At 38.2% G+C, this 13,266-nt stretch overlaps 1 protein-coding gene across 1 annotated transcript in view; it reads left to right on the forward strand.

Moving 5' to 3' along the window:
* Nucleotides 1-13,266, forward strand: part of TRMT44 (tRNA methyltransferase 44 homolog) — a gene marked incomplete in the record, with an annotated part of 256,632 nt that overhangs the window by 172,332 nt on the left and 71,034 nt on the right. The window contains 1 exon segment of the mRNA XM_053704178.1: nt 7,239-7,345. Coding sequence (XP_053560153.1) covers nt 7,239-7,345 — 107 coding nt within the window.

Genomic DNA, 13,266 nt, shown 5'->3' on the forward strand with positions numbered 1-13,266 from the left:
TTGAAGGCCGCCTCTAATCTAAATGCATTTTGATAGTTTTTCACCACTAGAGGGCATTAGTTCACGTGTTTCATATAGATAAAATTGAGCCCATGCACGTGAATTTACCATGAATCTGATTGGCTAAACGGCAAGTCTGTCAAAAGAACTGAAATAAGGGGGCAGTCTGCTGAGGCTTAGATACAAGGTAATTACAGAGGTAAAACGTGTATAATTATAACTGTTAGTTATGCAAAACTGGGGATTTGGTAATTAAAGGGACATAAAACTCATATGCTAAATCACTTGAAACTAATGCAGCATAACTGTAAAAAGCTGACAGGAAAATATCACCTGAACATCTCTATGTAAAAAAGGAAGATATTTTACTTCACAATTTCCTCAGCTCAGCAGAGTAAGTTCTGTGTAAAACGTTATAATCAGCTGCTGCTCAGCTGCAGGTAAAAAAAAGAGAGGTGAACAGCAGTCAATCAGCATCAACAGTGCTGAGGTCATGAACTCTTTAACTGTGACCTCATGAGATTTGACTTAACTCTCATGAGATTTCATAGTAAACTTCCTTTAAACTGAATAGGGAAATAATATGAGAGTGCACAAGTCTCAACCCCCAGACATACTGATTTGCTGCTTAGAAGTCCTTTACAATGGGATGTGGCTACTGAGGAACTTTTAAAGTAAAATATCCTTTCTTTTTTACATAGAGATGTTCAGGTGATATTTTCTAGTCAGCCTTTTACAGCTATGCTGCATCCCTTTCAATTGTTTCAACATTTGGGTATTATGACCCTTTAAGGGATTATCTATCTCAGTGATTTTTAACCTTTTTTTTGCCGTGGCACACTTTTTTTACATTAAAAAATCCTGTGGCACACCACCATCCCAAAATTTAAAAAAAAATCACACATTGTAGCCTAATACAGCATATATATATACACATACACACAAACACACACATACTGTATGTATTGTGCTGTTATGCCATGCCTCCTACAAACTACCCCTGCACTGGGAGTAAAAAACAAGCAAAGTTTAAAAAATATGTCACACTGTTGTCAGTCTGCCGTGGCACACCTGAGGATCTCTCACGGCACACTAGTGTGCCACGGCACACTGCTTGAAAAACACTGATCTATCTTATAAAACAACAAAAATGCTGGTGTTGACTGTCCCTTTAAAGAGACAGTCTAGTCAAAATTAAACTTCCGTGATTCCAATAGAGCATGCGATTTTAAACATCTTTCCAATTGACTTTTATCATCAAATTTGATTTGCTCTCTTGGTATTCTTTGTTGAAAGCTAAACCTAGGTAGGCTCATACGCTAATTTCTAAGCTGTTGAACCACTTCTTATCTTAGTGCATTTTGAAAGTTTTTGACAGTTAGACAGCGCTAGTTCATGTATGTCATATACATAGCATTGTGCTCATTCCCGTAGAATAATTTAAGAGACTGCACTAATTGACTAAACTGCATGTCTGTCAAAAGCACTGAGATACGGGGGCAGTATGCAGAGGCTTCGATACAAGGTAATCACAGAGGTAAAAACTATATTAATATAACAGTGTTGGTTATGCATAACTTGATAATGGATAATAAAGGGATGATCTATCTTTTTAAACAATAATTATTCTGGAGTAGACTGTTATTCCATAGTTCTTTTCAATTCTTTCCTCCTGTGTCCTTTGGAAATATGTGACAGGTGAAATGCTTGCTACAAGAGTGAAGCAAAATCACATTTATATGCAGATTAGAGTTTCCACCATTAGTAATTTGATGTTACTTTAGCTGTCAGAGCTGATTAAGCCTTACCGTGCAGAAGCAAGGCGAAATCAATCAGTACTGCCACCAAATCCAATAGAGGGGTTTACTTATTTTAACTTTTCACTTTAAATTTTGGTTCTGCTGCAAAAACTAATTGTTTTTACTACATAAACTTGCATTGAAAGTTCTGGAACTATGTTAACTCAGCAGAGAAATGGTAACGTATATTTAGTATGTTTCTATGGAAACTTGACAAAAAACAAATTCATGTATCGAGCCATTTTATTAGTTTCCAGGGTTATCTATAATGCGGAATTCCAGCACTTTTCCTGATATCTAGTGTTTTCAATACAAGCAATATTTTTGTGACATACATACACTGCAACATTTATAACGGTCTTTGATTGTCTCTTCTGAAGGTCCAATGGAATTTAAGGGTTGAGAGACAAGTGGCAGCTGGTTAAGCTAGAGCACTGGTTTTCATTGCCTGCTCCAAGGTAATCCTGAAAATCTGGCCTGTTGGGAGACCTGAGGACAGGTTTAAAAACCAGAGAGCTAGGAATACAGATGTAACCTGTCATTTTTTTGTAAGAATTAAAGGGATACTAAACCCAATTTTTTTTCTTTCATGATTCAGATAGAGCATGCAATTTTAAGCAGCTTTGTAATATCAAATTGTCTTTGTTCTCTTGCTATCTTTTTAAAAAAAAAAGCAGGAATGTAAAGCTTAGGAGCCGGCCCATTTTAGGCTCAGCGCCCTAACTAGCGCTTGCTTATTGGTGACTACATTCAGCCAACCAATAAGCAAGTGTAACCCAGGTTCAGAACAAAAAAAATGGGCCGGCTCCTAAGCTTTACATCCCTGCTTTTTAAAATAAAGATAGCAGAAAAAGGAGAAAAATTGATAATAGGAGTACATTAGAAAGTTGCTTAAAATTGCATGTTCTATCTGAATCACGAAAGAAAAATGTTGGGTTTAGTGTCCCTTTAACTTAATTTGTAACACAACACCTGTTAACGCTGCAGAGGATATCACTGTGCGAGGAATAAAGGAGTACACGCTTGACACACTCATCTGACACCCTCATGTTATTTTGTCTTTGACACGCCAAGGACTCAGTAATTGGAATGACATCATTTAAAAGTAATTTAAAGGGGCATAGTTGTGGAAAAATGCTCTTAGTTTGTTAGAACATGTATTTTTTGCACTTCTTGGCGTGGTACTCTAGGTTTAGCACCCTTAGAGGTCCCAAAGCCGCAGAGCACTGCTGATCCTGAACAGGAAATAGCTGTTGTGCCAATCAGCAGCAGCAGACTCTCATCCTGGCCAATCAACCTCCGAAGCTGCAGTGCATGACTTAAAGTCAATGTAAAGTTTCATCAAGTAGTGCCCGGTTTTTGAAAATACTATTAGAAACAGGGGCACTTTCATTGATGAAACTTTCCATTGCACCATATTTGCAGAAATACTTACCTCTTCGTCTTGAAAGCCGCTCCAGCGCATCGCCAGCCCGTCGCAAGCCTCTTCCTACGTCAGCAATGACGATTCCGGCATCCTCCAATCGCGGCTTCCCCACCGGGGGAAGCATTGCCTAAAGCAACGTTGGGATTGGAGGAAGGCTGGAATCGTCATTTATGGCGTAGGAAGAGGCTTGCAACGGGCTGGCGAAGGACTGGAGCGGCTTTCAAGACGAAGAGGTAAGTATTTCTACAAATATGGTGCAATGTAAAGTTTCATCAATGAAAGTGCCCCTGTTTCTAATAGTATTTTTAAAAACCGGGCACTACTTGATGAAACTTTACATTCACTTTAATCTAGAGTTGCACAGGAAGTAGTGGAAAATGGATATGCTGTAGCGAAGTAGAGTGTGCCATTTTTTTATTATTATAATGTCCCTTTAAAGATACGTGGAACCCAACATTTTTCTTTCATGTTTCAGATAGAGAATACAATTTTAATAAAGTTTCCAATTTACTTATCAACATTGCTTTGTTCTTTTGTTGCTCTTTGTCTAGATAGGTAAGCGTGCACATCACAGGAAATAGTTCTTCCTCTAGTGCATTGTTGCAAAACTTCTGTCATATAATGCTGCAGACACGTGCACACACCTAAACTTACCTTCCTGCTTTTCAACAAATGATAAGAAAATATGATAATAGAAGTAAATTGGAAAGTGGTTTAAAATTGTATGTTGTATCTGAATCATGAATGAAGAAAATTGGGTTTTATGTTCCTTTTAGAATTATATAGCGGATGTTTAAACTTGTTTTTAGATCTAATGTGAAGCTGCAGTGTCAGTTTGCCTGTGGACACTGTACTCTGCTTTATCTTCACTGCACTGTCAGTATTCCTGAGCACCTGATGCTCTTTCATTATGTTTGAACTGGCTTCTTTGCACACATTTATTCAGCAATGGATTTGGTTTGAAAGATAAGTTATGGGTTAGGATTTAGGGTTAATGTAACAGCTCTACGGTTAACCATCTAGATGCCAGATACATCACATACCAAACCAGGCCACCGCTTACATTGTTGGTCCGCAGCATTACAAACCTGCAATCACCAAGTCAATGATTCAGTAAAATTTTGGCAGCCTCACTATTTTCATGTAAGAAACTATTGCTTGGGTGACATAGAAAGTTAGTAATAATTTGTCAGTTGCTTAAATAAACCAGTTATTTCTTAATCTAATACTAAAAACATAATTTAAAGCCGTGGTCCTTAAATTTTTCAACTTAGTACAAAAACGTAATACTAGATACCACTGACTTATTTAATATATTTATTTTTGCTTGCTGCAACTTAGTTACAGTACTCTTTTAAGTAACTAAAAAGTACTTTATATTTCCAAGAATAGTTGTTATACAGATTGTGATGAATATGAGATATTGTACAGGTGGTTGCATGATTCTACTTCCACTGAACCAATGTAAAGTTATGTTTCTCCAACATTGGTGTGTCCGGTCCACGGCGTCATCCTTACTTGTGGGAATATCTCTTCCCCAACAGGAAATGGCAAAGAGTCCCAGCAAAAGCTGTCCACATAGTCCCCCCCAGGCTCCGCCCACCCCAGTCATTCTCTTTGCCGTTGCACAGGCAACATCTCCACGGAGATGGTTAAGAGTATGTGGTATTTAGTTGTAGTTTTTTATTCTACTATCAAGAGTTTGTTATTTTAAAATAGTGCTGGTATGTACTATTTACTCTGAAACAGAAAAAGATGAAGAGTTCCGTTTGTGAGAGGAAGATGATTTTAGCAGCAGTAACTAAAATCGTTTGCTGTTTCCACATAGGACTGTTGAGATGAAGTAACTTCAGTTGGGGGAAACAGTTAGCAGACTTTTCTGCTTAAGGTATGACTAGCCATATTTCTAACAAGACTGTGTAATGCTGGAAGGCTTTCATTTTCCCCTCATGGGGACCGGTAAGCCATTTTCTTAGTCTCAAACAGAATAAAGGGCTTAATATGGGCTATAAAACTGGTAGACACTTTTATGGGCAAAATCGATTGCTTTATTTGAGCATTTTATACATGTTTATGTTTGAAATTCACACTTATAAGCTTGGGGAACGTTTTTTAACGTCAGGCACTGAGTTAGACACCTTTCCAGTCAGGAAGGGCCTTCCCAGTTGTAGGCTGAGCCTCATTTTCGCGCCATTACTGCGCAGTTACTTTTGAGAGCAAGACATGCAGATGCATGTGTCTGGATCTGAAAGTAGTTGGAAAGGTTCCTAGAAGGCTTCATTTGGTATCGTATTCCCCCCTGGGTTTGGTAAAGTCGCAGCAAAGGCTGTAGCTGGGACTGTAGAGGGGTTAAAACTGTAACCGACTCCGGTTTCTTTATTTTAAGGGTTAAAGCTCTGAATTTTGGTGTGCAATACTTTTAATGCTTTAAGACACTGTGGTGAAAAGTTGGTAAATTTTGAACAATTCCTTCATACTTTTTCACATATTCAGTAATAAAGTGTGCACTGTTTAAAATTTAAAGAGACAGTAATGTTTTTGTTTTAAAACGGTTTTTGTGCTTTATTGACAAGTTTAAGCCTGTTTAACCCCTTAAGGACCAGCGACGTACCCTGTATGTCGCTGGCCTTTTTTTGGGACTTGATTGTTTTAAAGCGCGGTCTTGACACCAGCGTTGCGACTGCTCTATTCCACAAAGCCTTCTGGAGGGAGGGCATTAATAGCGTGTTCTTGCTAGACTTGTGCTATTATATCCTGAAAAAACCCTTAACGACCAGTGACATAAAGGGTACATTGTGGTCATTAAGGGGTTAACATGTCTGTACCTTCAGATAAGCTATGTTCTATATGTATGGAGTTTAAATCTAGTTCTTTCAGTTCTCCAAGGGGTTCCGTTTGAACCTTTACATTCCATAGATATTAAGTTGTTATCTTGGAAAGTTTTGTTTTTGGTTGCTATTTCTTCTGCTAGAAGAGTTTGAGTTATCTGCTCTGCAGTGTTCTCCGCCCTATCTGGTGTTCCATTCAGATAAGGTTGTTTTGCGTACTAAGCCTGGTTTTCTTCCAAAGGTTGTTTCCAACAAAAATATTAACCAGGAGATAGTTGTACCTTCTTTGTGTCCGAATCCAGTTTCAAAGAAGGAACGTTTGTTACACAATTTAGACGTAGTCCGTGCTCTAAAATTCTATTTAGAAGCTACAAAAGAGTTCAGACAAACATCTTCTCTGTTTGTCGTCTATTCTGGTAAAAGGAGAGGTCAAAAAGCGACTGCTACCTCTCTTTCCTTTTGGCTTAGAAGCATCATCCGATTGGCTTACGAGACTGCCGGACGGCAGCCTCCTGAAAGAATCACAGCTCACTCTACTAGGGCTGTGGCTTCCACATGGGCCTTCAAGAACGAGGCTTCTGTTGATCAGATATGTAAGGCAGCGACTTGGTCTTCACTGCACACTTTTGCCAAATTTTACAAATTTGATACTTTTGCTTCTTCGGAGGCTATTTTTGGGATAAAGGTTTTGCAAGCCGTGGTGCCTTCTGTTTAGGTAACCTGATTTGCTCCCTCCCTTCATCCGTGTCTTAAAGCTTTGGTATTGGTTCCCACAAGTAAGGATGACGCCATGGACCGGACACACCAATGTTGGAGAAAACAGAATTTATGCTTACCTGATAAATTACTTTCTCCAACGGTGTGTCCGGTCCACGGCCCGCCCTGGTTTTTTAATCAGGTTTGATGAATTATTTTCTCTAACTACAGTCACCACGGCACCCTATAGTTTCTCCTGTTTTTTCCTCCTGTCCATCGGTCGAATGACTGGGGTGGGCGGAGCCTGGGGGGGACTATGTGGACAGCTTTTGCTGGGACTCTTTGCCATTTCCAGTTGGGGAAGAGATATTCCCACAAGTAAGGATGACGCCGTGGACCGGACACACCGTTGGAGAAAGTAATTTATCAGGTAAGCATAAATTCTGTTTTTATGTCATTTATGTTTTTTTTTTCTTCATCTTCAATAAGGAATCTGCAATTATGCCAAATGATGATTATTTGTTTCCAAACACGGATTGGATAATTGGAAATCATTCAGATGAGCTAACTCCATGGATCCCAGTCATTGCTGCTAGGTTAGTAGAATGGTTTCCTTATAATTGGTAAAAGGGCATAACACTCCAAATGTAGTTCCTCATAAAAGTTAAATTACATTTAAAAATTTAAAACAAACAGAAAACCTTTTCAATACACTAATGTCATTTATTTTGCCTGCCGTTCCTGTGATTTCATTGAGGCTAAAGTGTATTTCATAAAGCTCACAACCCTCTTGCATGCTGCACAGTAATTGCTTGATATGTGCAGGAGTTTATTTTTATTTGTACCTCAGTGGCCACACCAAAGAAGGTGGCGTAAACAGCGCTCATGAGGCTTCTCGGGGGGTGTATCCCTGTATTTGTATAGCAATAACACAACAGCCATTATTTTTAATTTTTTTGTATGTAGAACTTTCTTGGCTTTACCTACTTATTGCTGACTAGATGAGATCCTCTCCCAGAAGAGGGCATAGGCAGAAATAACCATTCCCCTTTTAGTTACATGAAGATGATCTCACTTCCAAATCCTTCATTCCTAGTTCTGTCCATCATAGGATGGACATAGCTGGGTTTCCTCTCTGGATCTATTTGAAGTAAGTATAGGTTGAGGCTGTTTAAAGGGACACATTTTTTTCTTTCATGTGCAGAATTATATAACATTATTTTGTAAGTTTACTGTCCCTTTAAAAATTCAGGTTTCTGCTATGTCTGTTAATACAGGAACTAAATAGGCACAGTGAGCCATATATATATATATATATATATATATATATATATATATATATATATATATATATATATATAGTACATCATCAGTCACAGCTCCAGCCAGGCTATAGCAATCAATTTATTTAAACGTGATAGGGTAATAAGAGGAAGGGAGCCAAGTGGGGAGCAAGCATTAGAGCATACAAGCAAATATGCATTTGAGCACACAATGAGAGTCTCAGATAAAGGGAATCTTAAAGGGCCACTGTAAGTAAATATTTTCTATGCCTGTTACTAACTAACTACCCCAAATACGCTTTTTATCAATAGCATTTCATTAACATATCTCTACCGTATATCAGAAATCTTGTCTGCAAATTTAATTGTTTTCCAAACCCACTCCGTGGGTATCCTTTGCTCTGTACCAATCCGTTTACAATACCTAGGTTTCAAAATGGCGCTTTAAACACAAAATTATTGGTTTAAGTATTTTGAACACTCAGTGCTGAAAATAGTGGGCAGGATAACGTGACATCGGCGAATAAAAGATATAACTTTTAGAATGTTATGAAACTTTGCTTTGGAGAAAATATAGGTCAGTACGTTTTAATTAATGTTTATTAACTTTAATATGTTAGTTGTTTAGCTTAAAAATTATAACAGAAAGTAATCCTTTAAGTGGCGTGAACAGAACTAGCGTTGGCCACCGTATAAAGTGCTATGCGAAACAACATACCTCCAGGCATCCCGTAACTGAGGAAAACAAGATGAATGTCAAGCCAGTAGCTTACCGTCTTGTCGTCCAGCTGCATACCGGTCACACAGGTGGCTTCTTCATTCATCGGATTTCACCACCAACCGTGTTCGCCGTCAAAACTCCCAGCATCCGTTTACACACTCTCCATTAACTAGTGCTTCCTGCTCCCTCAGACAGACTGTACTCCCGTAAGCCAACCCCTCACGTGACCTCTGCTGCTTCAATGGGAGGAACCTCTGTTTCCGATCCTGTGAAGGTGGGTTGTGAAGGTGCCAGGTAGGGAGAAAGTTCACAAAATGAAGAAATATCAACTGGCAACAACTCCAGGAATTAAAACATCAAAATTTATTGGTCATAGTTTAAAAACACAGCCAGGTGTGTCTGACATGGTTTGGCTGAGAAGCCTTAATCATAGACGTACCCACTCTAAAAAAACATCTGAAAACCACACGTGACCTAGAATCATTAGTTCTTAAAGAAATATCACTGTCACATTTCCCACTATTGCTATAGACAAACAACGGTATATCTATGAAAGATAACCTAACCTAATTATATATGCTATAACATGACATATTAGATACAGTGAGAGAGAATATATACAGCATGTGTGTACAATGAATATACAAAGAATACAGTAGTGTCAACATTTTACATGCACCAAAATACATTGCAGACTCAACAAATGAAAAAGTATCCTATTACCTTGTTGCTAGCCCATAAACACAGCTAACTAATAGCTGGTCGCAAGAAGGTGAAATAGAGTTGATGGTATGAAACTAAGGAAACACACATAATGAACAATATACGCATCATAAACATTATAAGCATTGTTTACCCCCAAAGTGCTATCTATACTGCTTGACATAAGTAACTATATAGGCAGATGAATTAAAAACATATATATACATGAGCATGCAAAGTAACTGTCAGGACAGAAAGGAACCAACATTAGATGAGTTCATAATACTGATGCTAAAGTATGATATGCTGACTATCCAAGAATGTGTTGTCACATGAAACATGACAAATAATAAATGAAAAAGCCCAGTTCAATCCATATGTTACCTAACAATTGAACACTACAACATCATTATCAACAACACCATATATATATATATATATATATATACATACATGCATGCATGCATACAGTATACAACAGAATTGAGTACACCCCTGGGCAATATCACTTAAATATCAAATTATTCAAAATTGTATCACCTCTCAATAATTGTTTTATTTCTAACTTGACAAGTAGATTATTTCCTATTATAAACAATCAAAAACAAATACTTTAGAAAGATTATATTGAAAATACAGGCCCCAAAGTAGAAACTTAAAGGGCCACTGTAAGTAAATATTTTCTATGCCTGTTACTAACTAACTACCCCAAATACGCTTTTTATCAATAGCATTTCATTAACATATCTCTACCGTATATATCAGAAATCTTGTCTGCAAAGTTAATTGTTTTCCAAACCCACTCCGTGGGTATCCTTTGCTCTGTACCAATCCGTTTACAATACCTAGGTTTCAAAATGGCGCTTTAAACACAAAATTATTGGTTTAAGTATTTTGAACATGCAGTGCTGAAAATAGTGGGCAGGATAACGTGACATCATCGGCGAATAAAAGAGATAACTTTTAGAACGTTGTGAAACTTCGTTTTGGAGAAAATATAGGTCAGTAGGTTTTAATTAATGTTTATTAACTTTAATATGTTAGTTGTTTAGCTTAAAAATTATAACAGAAAGTAATCCTTCAATGCACTGACACACAAGTTAGATCACTGAAACAAAATCGAGTACACTTATGATTGCCAAAAAGCCTAATTGCATGAGCATAGTTACCAGAACAGTCAAAACATTTTACCAATGGGCTATGTCTATCTGCAAGTCTGCATCATGTCTCAACATGGAAAAGAATTGCCAGAAGAATTAAAAATCTGATTGTGAGACTTCACAAAGATGGAAAAGAATACAGGAAGATTGGGAACCAACTAAATATCAGTCAAAACGCAGTTGCAGCAGTAAACAGGAGGTATAGATCAATACACAGTGCCAAAAATCAGAGCCGCAGTGGCTGTCCTAAAATTATGCCACAGACAGTGCGCTACTTGCACAATCTAGCTCTGAAAAACAGACAGGTGCTTCAGATTTGCATCAGGGATTATCGATAAAAAATTGCAGTTTGTGACAGCTCAGACAGTGCTAAGGACGTTACATAATGTCAACTTCTATGAACCGCATCCAAGGAAAAAATACCTTGTTTGCTCTTTGGCACAAAACTGCAAGATTAAGCTTTGCTAAACATGAAAAGCCTGATGAATACTGGGAGCACATTATTTGGTAAGATGGCCAAGGCCAAGATACAATTTTTTGGCTCAGCTGGGGTGCAGCATGTTTGGTGTGAACCTGGTCAGGATTATTACAGTGAATGCATAGTCCCAGCAGTGAATCAAGAGGTGGGAGTGTGACGATATGGGGCTGCATGACTGCAAAAGGTGTTAGGGAGATTACATTTATAGATGGCACGAGGAATGCCTGTAATATACCAAAATACTGGCTGACAAGATGACTCCCAGTCTCCAGACGTTTGGCAGAGGACGAATATTCCAGCATGATAATGATCCAAAGCACACTGCCAAAATCACAAAGGAGTTTCTAAAGGAGAAACAAGTGAAAACTATGACCTGGCCAAGTATGTCACCTGACTTGAATCCAGTAGAACCCCTGTGGGGTATTTTAAAGAGAATGGAAGAGCAACATAACCCCTCCCGCAAAAAGCAGCTGAAAAAAATTATCTCTGAAGAAGGGCAGAACATTTCTCCAGAAATTTGTACGACACTGGTTTCCTCCATGCCAAGGAGAATTGAGTCTGTCATCAAAAATAAAGATGGATATGCAAAGTATTGAAAAAAATAAAAGATTTCTTCTGTTAAGTGTGATCAGTCCACGGGTCATCATTACTTCTGGGATATTACTCCTCCCCAACAGGAAGTGCAAGAGGATTCACCCAGCAGAGCTGCATATAGCTCCTCCCCTCTACGTCACTCCCAGTCATTCTCTTGCACCCAACGACTAGATAGGATGTGTGAGAGGACTATGGTGATTATACTTAGTTTTATATCTTCAATCAAAAGTTTGTTATTTTAAAATAGCACCGGAGTGTGTTATTATCTCTCTGGCAGAGTTTGAGGAAGAATCTACCAGAGTTTTTGTTATGATTTTAGCCGGAGTAGTTAAGATCATATTGCTGTTTCTCGGCCATCTGAGGAGAGGTAAACTTCAGATCAGGGGACAGCGGGCAGATGAATCTGCATAGAGGTATGTAGCAGTTTTTATTTTCTGACAATGGAATTGATGAGAAAATCCTGCCATACCGATATAATGTCATGTATGTATACTTTACACTTCAGTATTCTGGGGAATGGTACTTCACTAGAATTACACTGTAAGAAATACATAAAGCTGTTTAATAACTAGAGATTATGTTTAACGTTTTTGCTGGAATGTAAAATTGTTTTCATTTGCTGAGGTACTGAGTGAATAAATGTTTGGGCACTATTTTTCCACTTGGCAGTTGCTTAATCTGTTTTCTGACAGTTTCTGTTTTCCCTCACTGCTGTGTGTGAGGGGGAGGGGCCGTTTTTTGGCGCTTTTACTACGCATCAAATATTTCAGTCAGCAACTCATTGTATTCCCTGCATGATCCGGTTCATCTCTACAGAGCTCAGGGGTCTTCAAAACTTATTTTGAGGGAGGTAATTTCTCTCAGCAGAGCTGTGAGAATTATAGTTTGACTGAGATAAAAAACGTTTATTCTGTAATTTGTTTCCTGCTTTCAGAATTTGTTATCTTTGCTAATGGGATTAAACCTTTGCTAAAGTTGTGTTGTTTACAAGGATTGAGGCTATAACTGTTTCAATTTATTAATTTTCAACTGTCATAGATCTTCTGTGCTTCTTAAAGGCACAGTACGTTTTAATATTATTCTAATTGAATTGTATTTCCAAGTTGCAAGTTTATTTGCTAGTGTGTTAAACATGTCTGATTCAGAGGATGATACCTGTGTCATTTGTTGCAATGCCAAAGTGGAGCCCAATAGAAATTTATGTACTAACTGTATTGATGCTACTTTAAATAAAAGTCAATCTGTACAAATTGAACAAATTTCACCAAACAACGAGGGGAGAGTTATGCCGACTAACTCGCCTCACGTGTCAGTACCTACATCTCCCGCTCAGAGGGAGGTGCGTGATATTGTAGCGCCGAGTACATCTGGGCGGCCATTACAAATCACATTACAGGATATGGCTACTGTTATGACTGAGGTTTTGGCTAAATTACCAGAACTAAGAGGTAAGCGTGATCACTCTGGGGTGAGAACAGAGTGCGCTGATAATATTAGGGCCATGTCAGACACTGCGTCACAGGTGGCAGAACATGAGGACGGAGAACTTCATTCTGTGGGTGACGGTTCTGATCCAAAC

The sequence above is a fragment of the Bombina bombina genome, chromosome 2 (genome assembly GCF_027579735.1).
Source record: "Bombina bombina isolate aBomBom1 chromosome 2, aBomBom1.pri, whole genome shotgun sequence".
Taxonomy (NCBI): domain Eukaryota; kingdom Metazoa; phylum Chordata; class Amphibia; order Anura; family Bombinatoridae; genus Bombina; species Bombina bombina.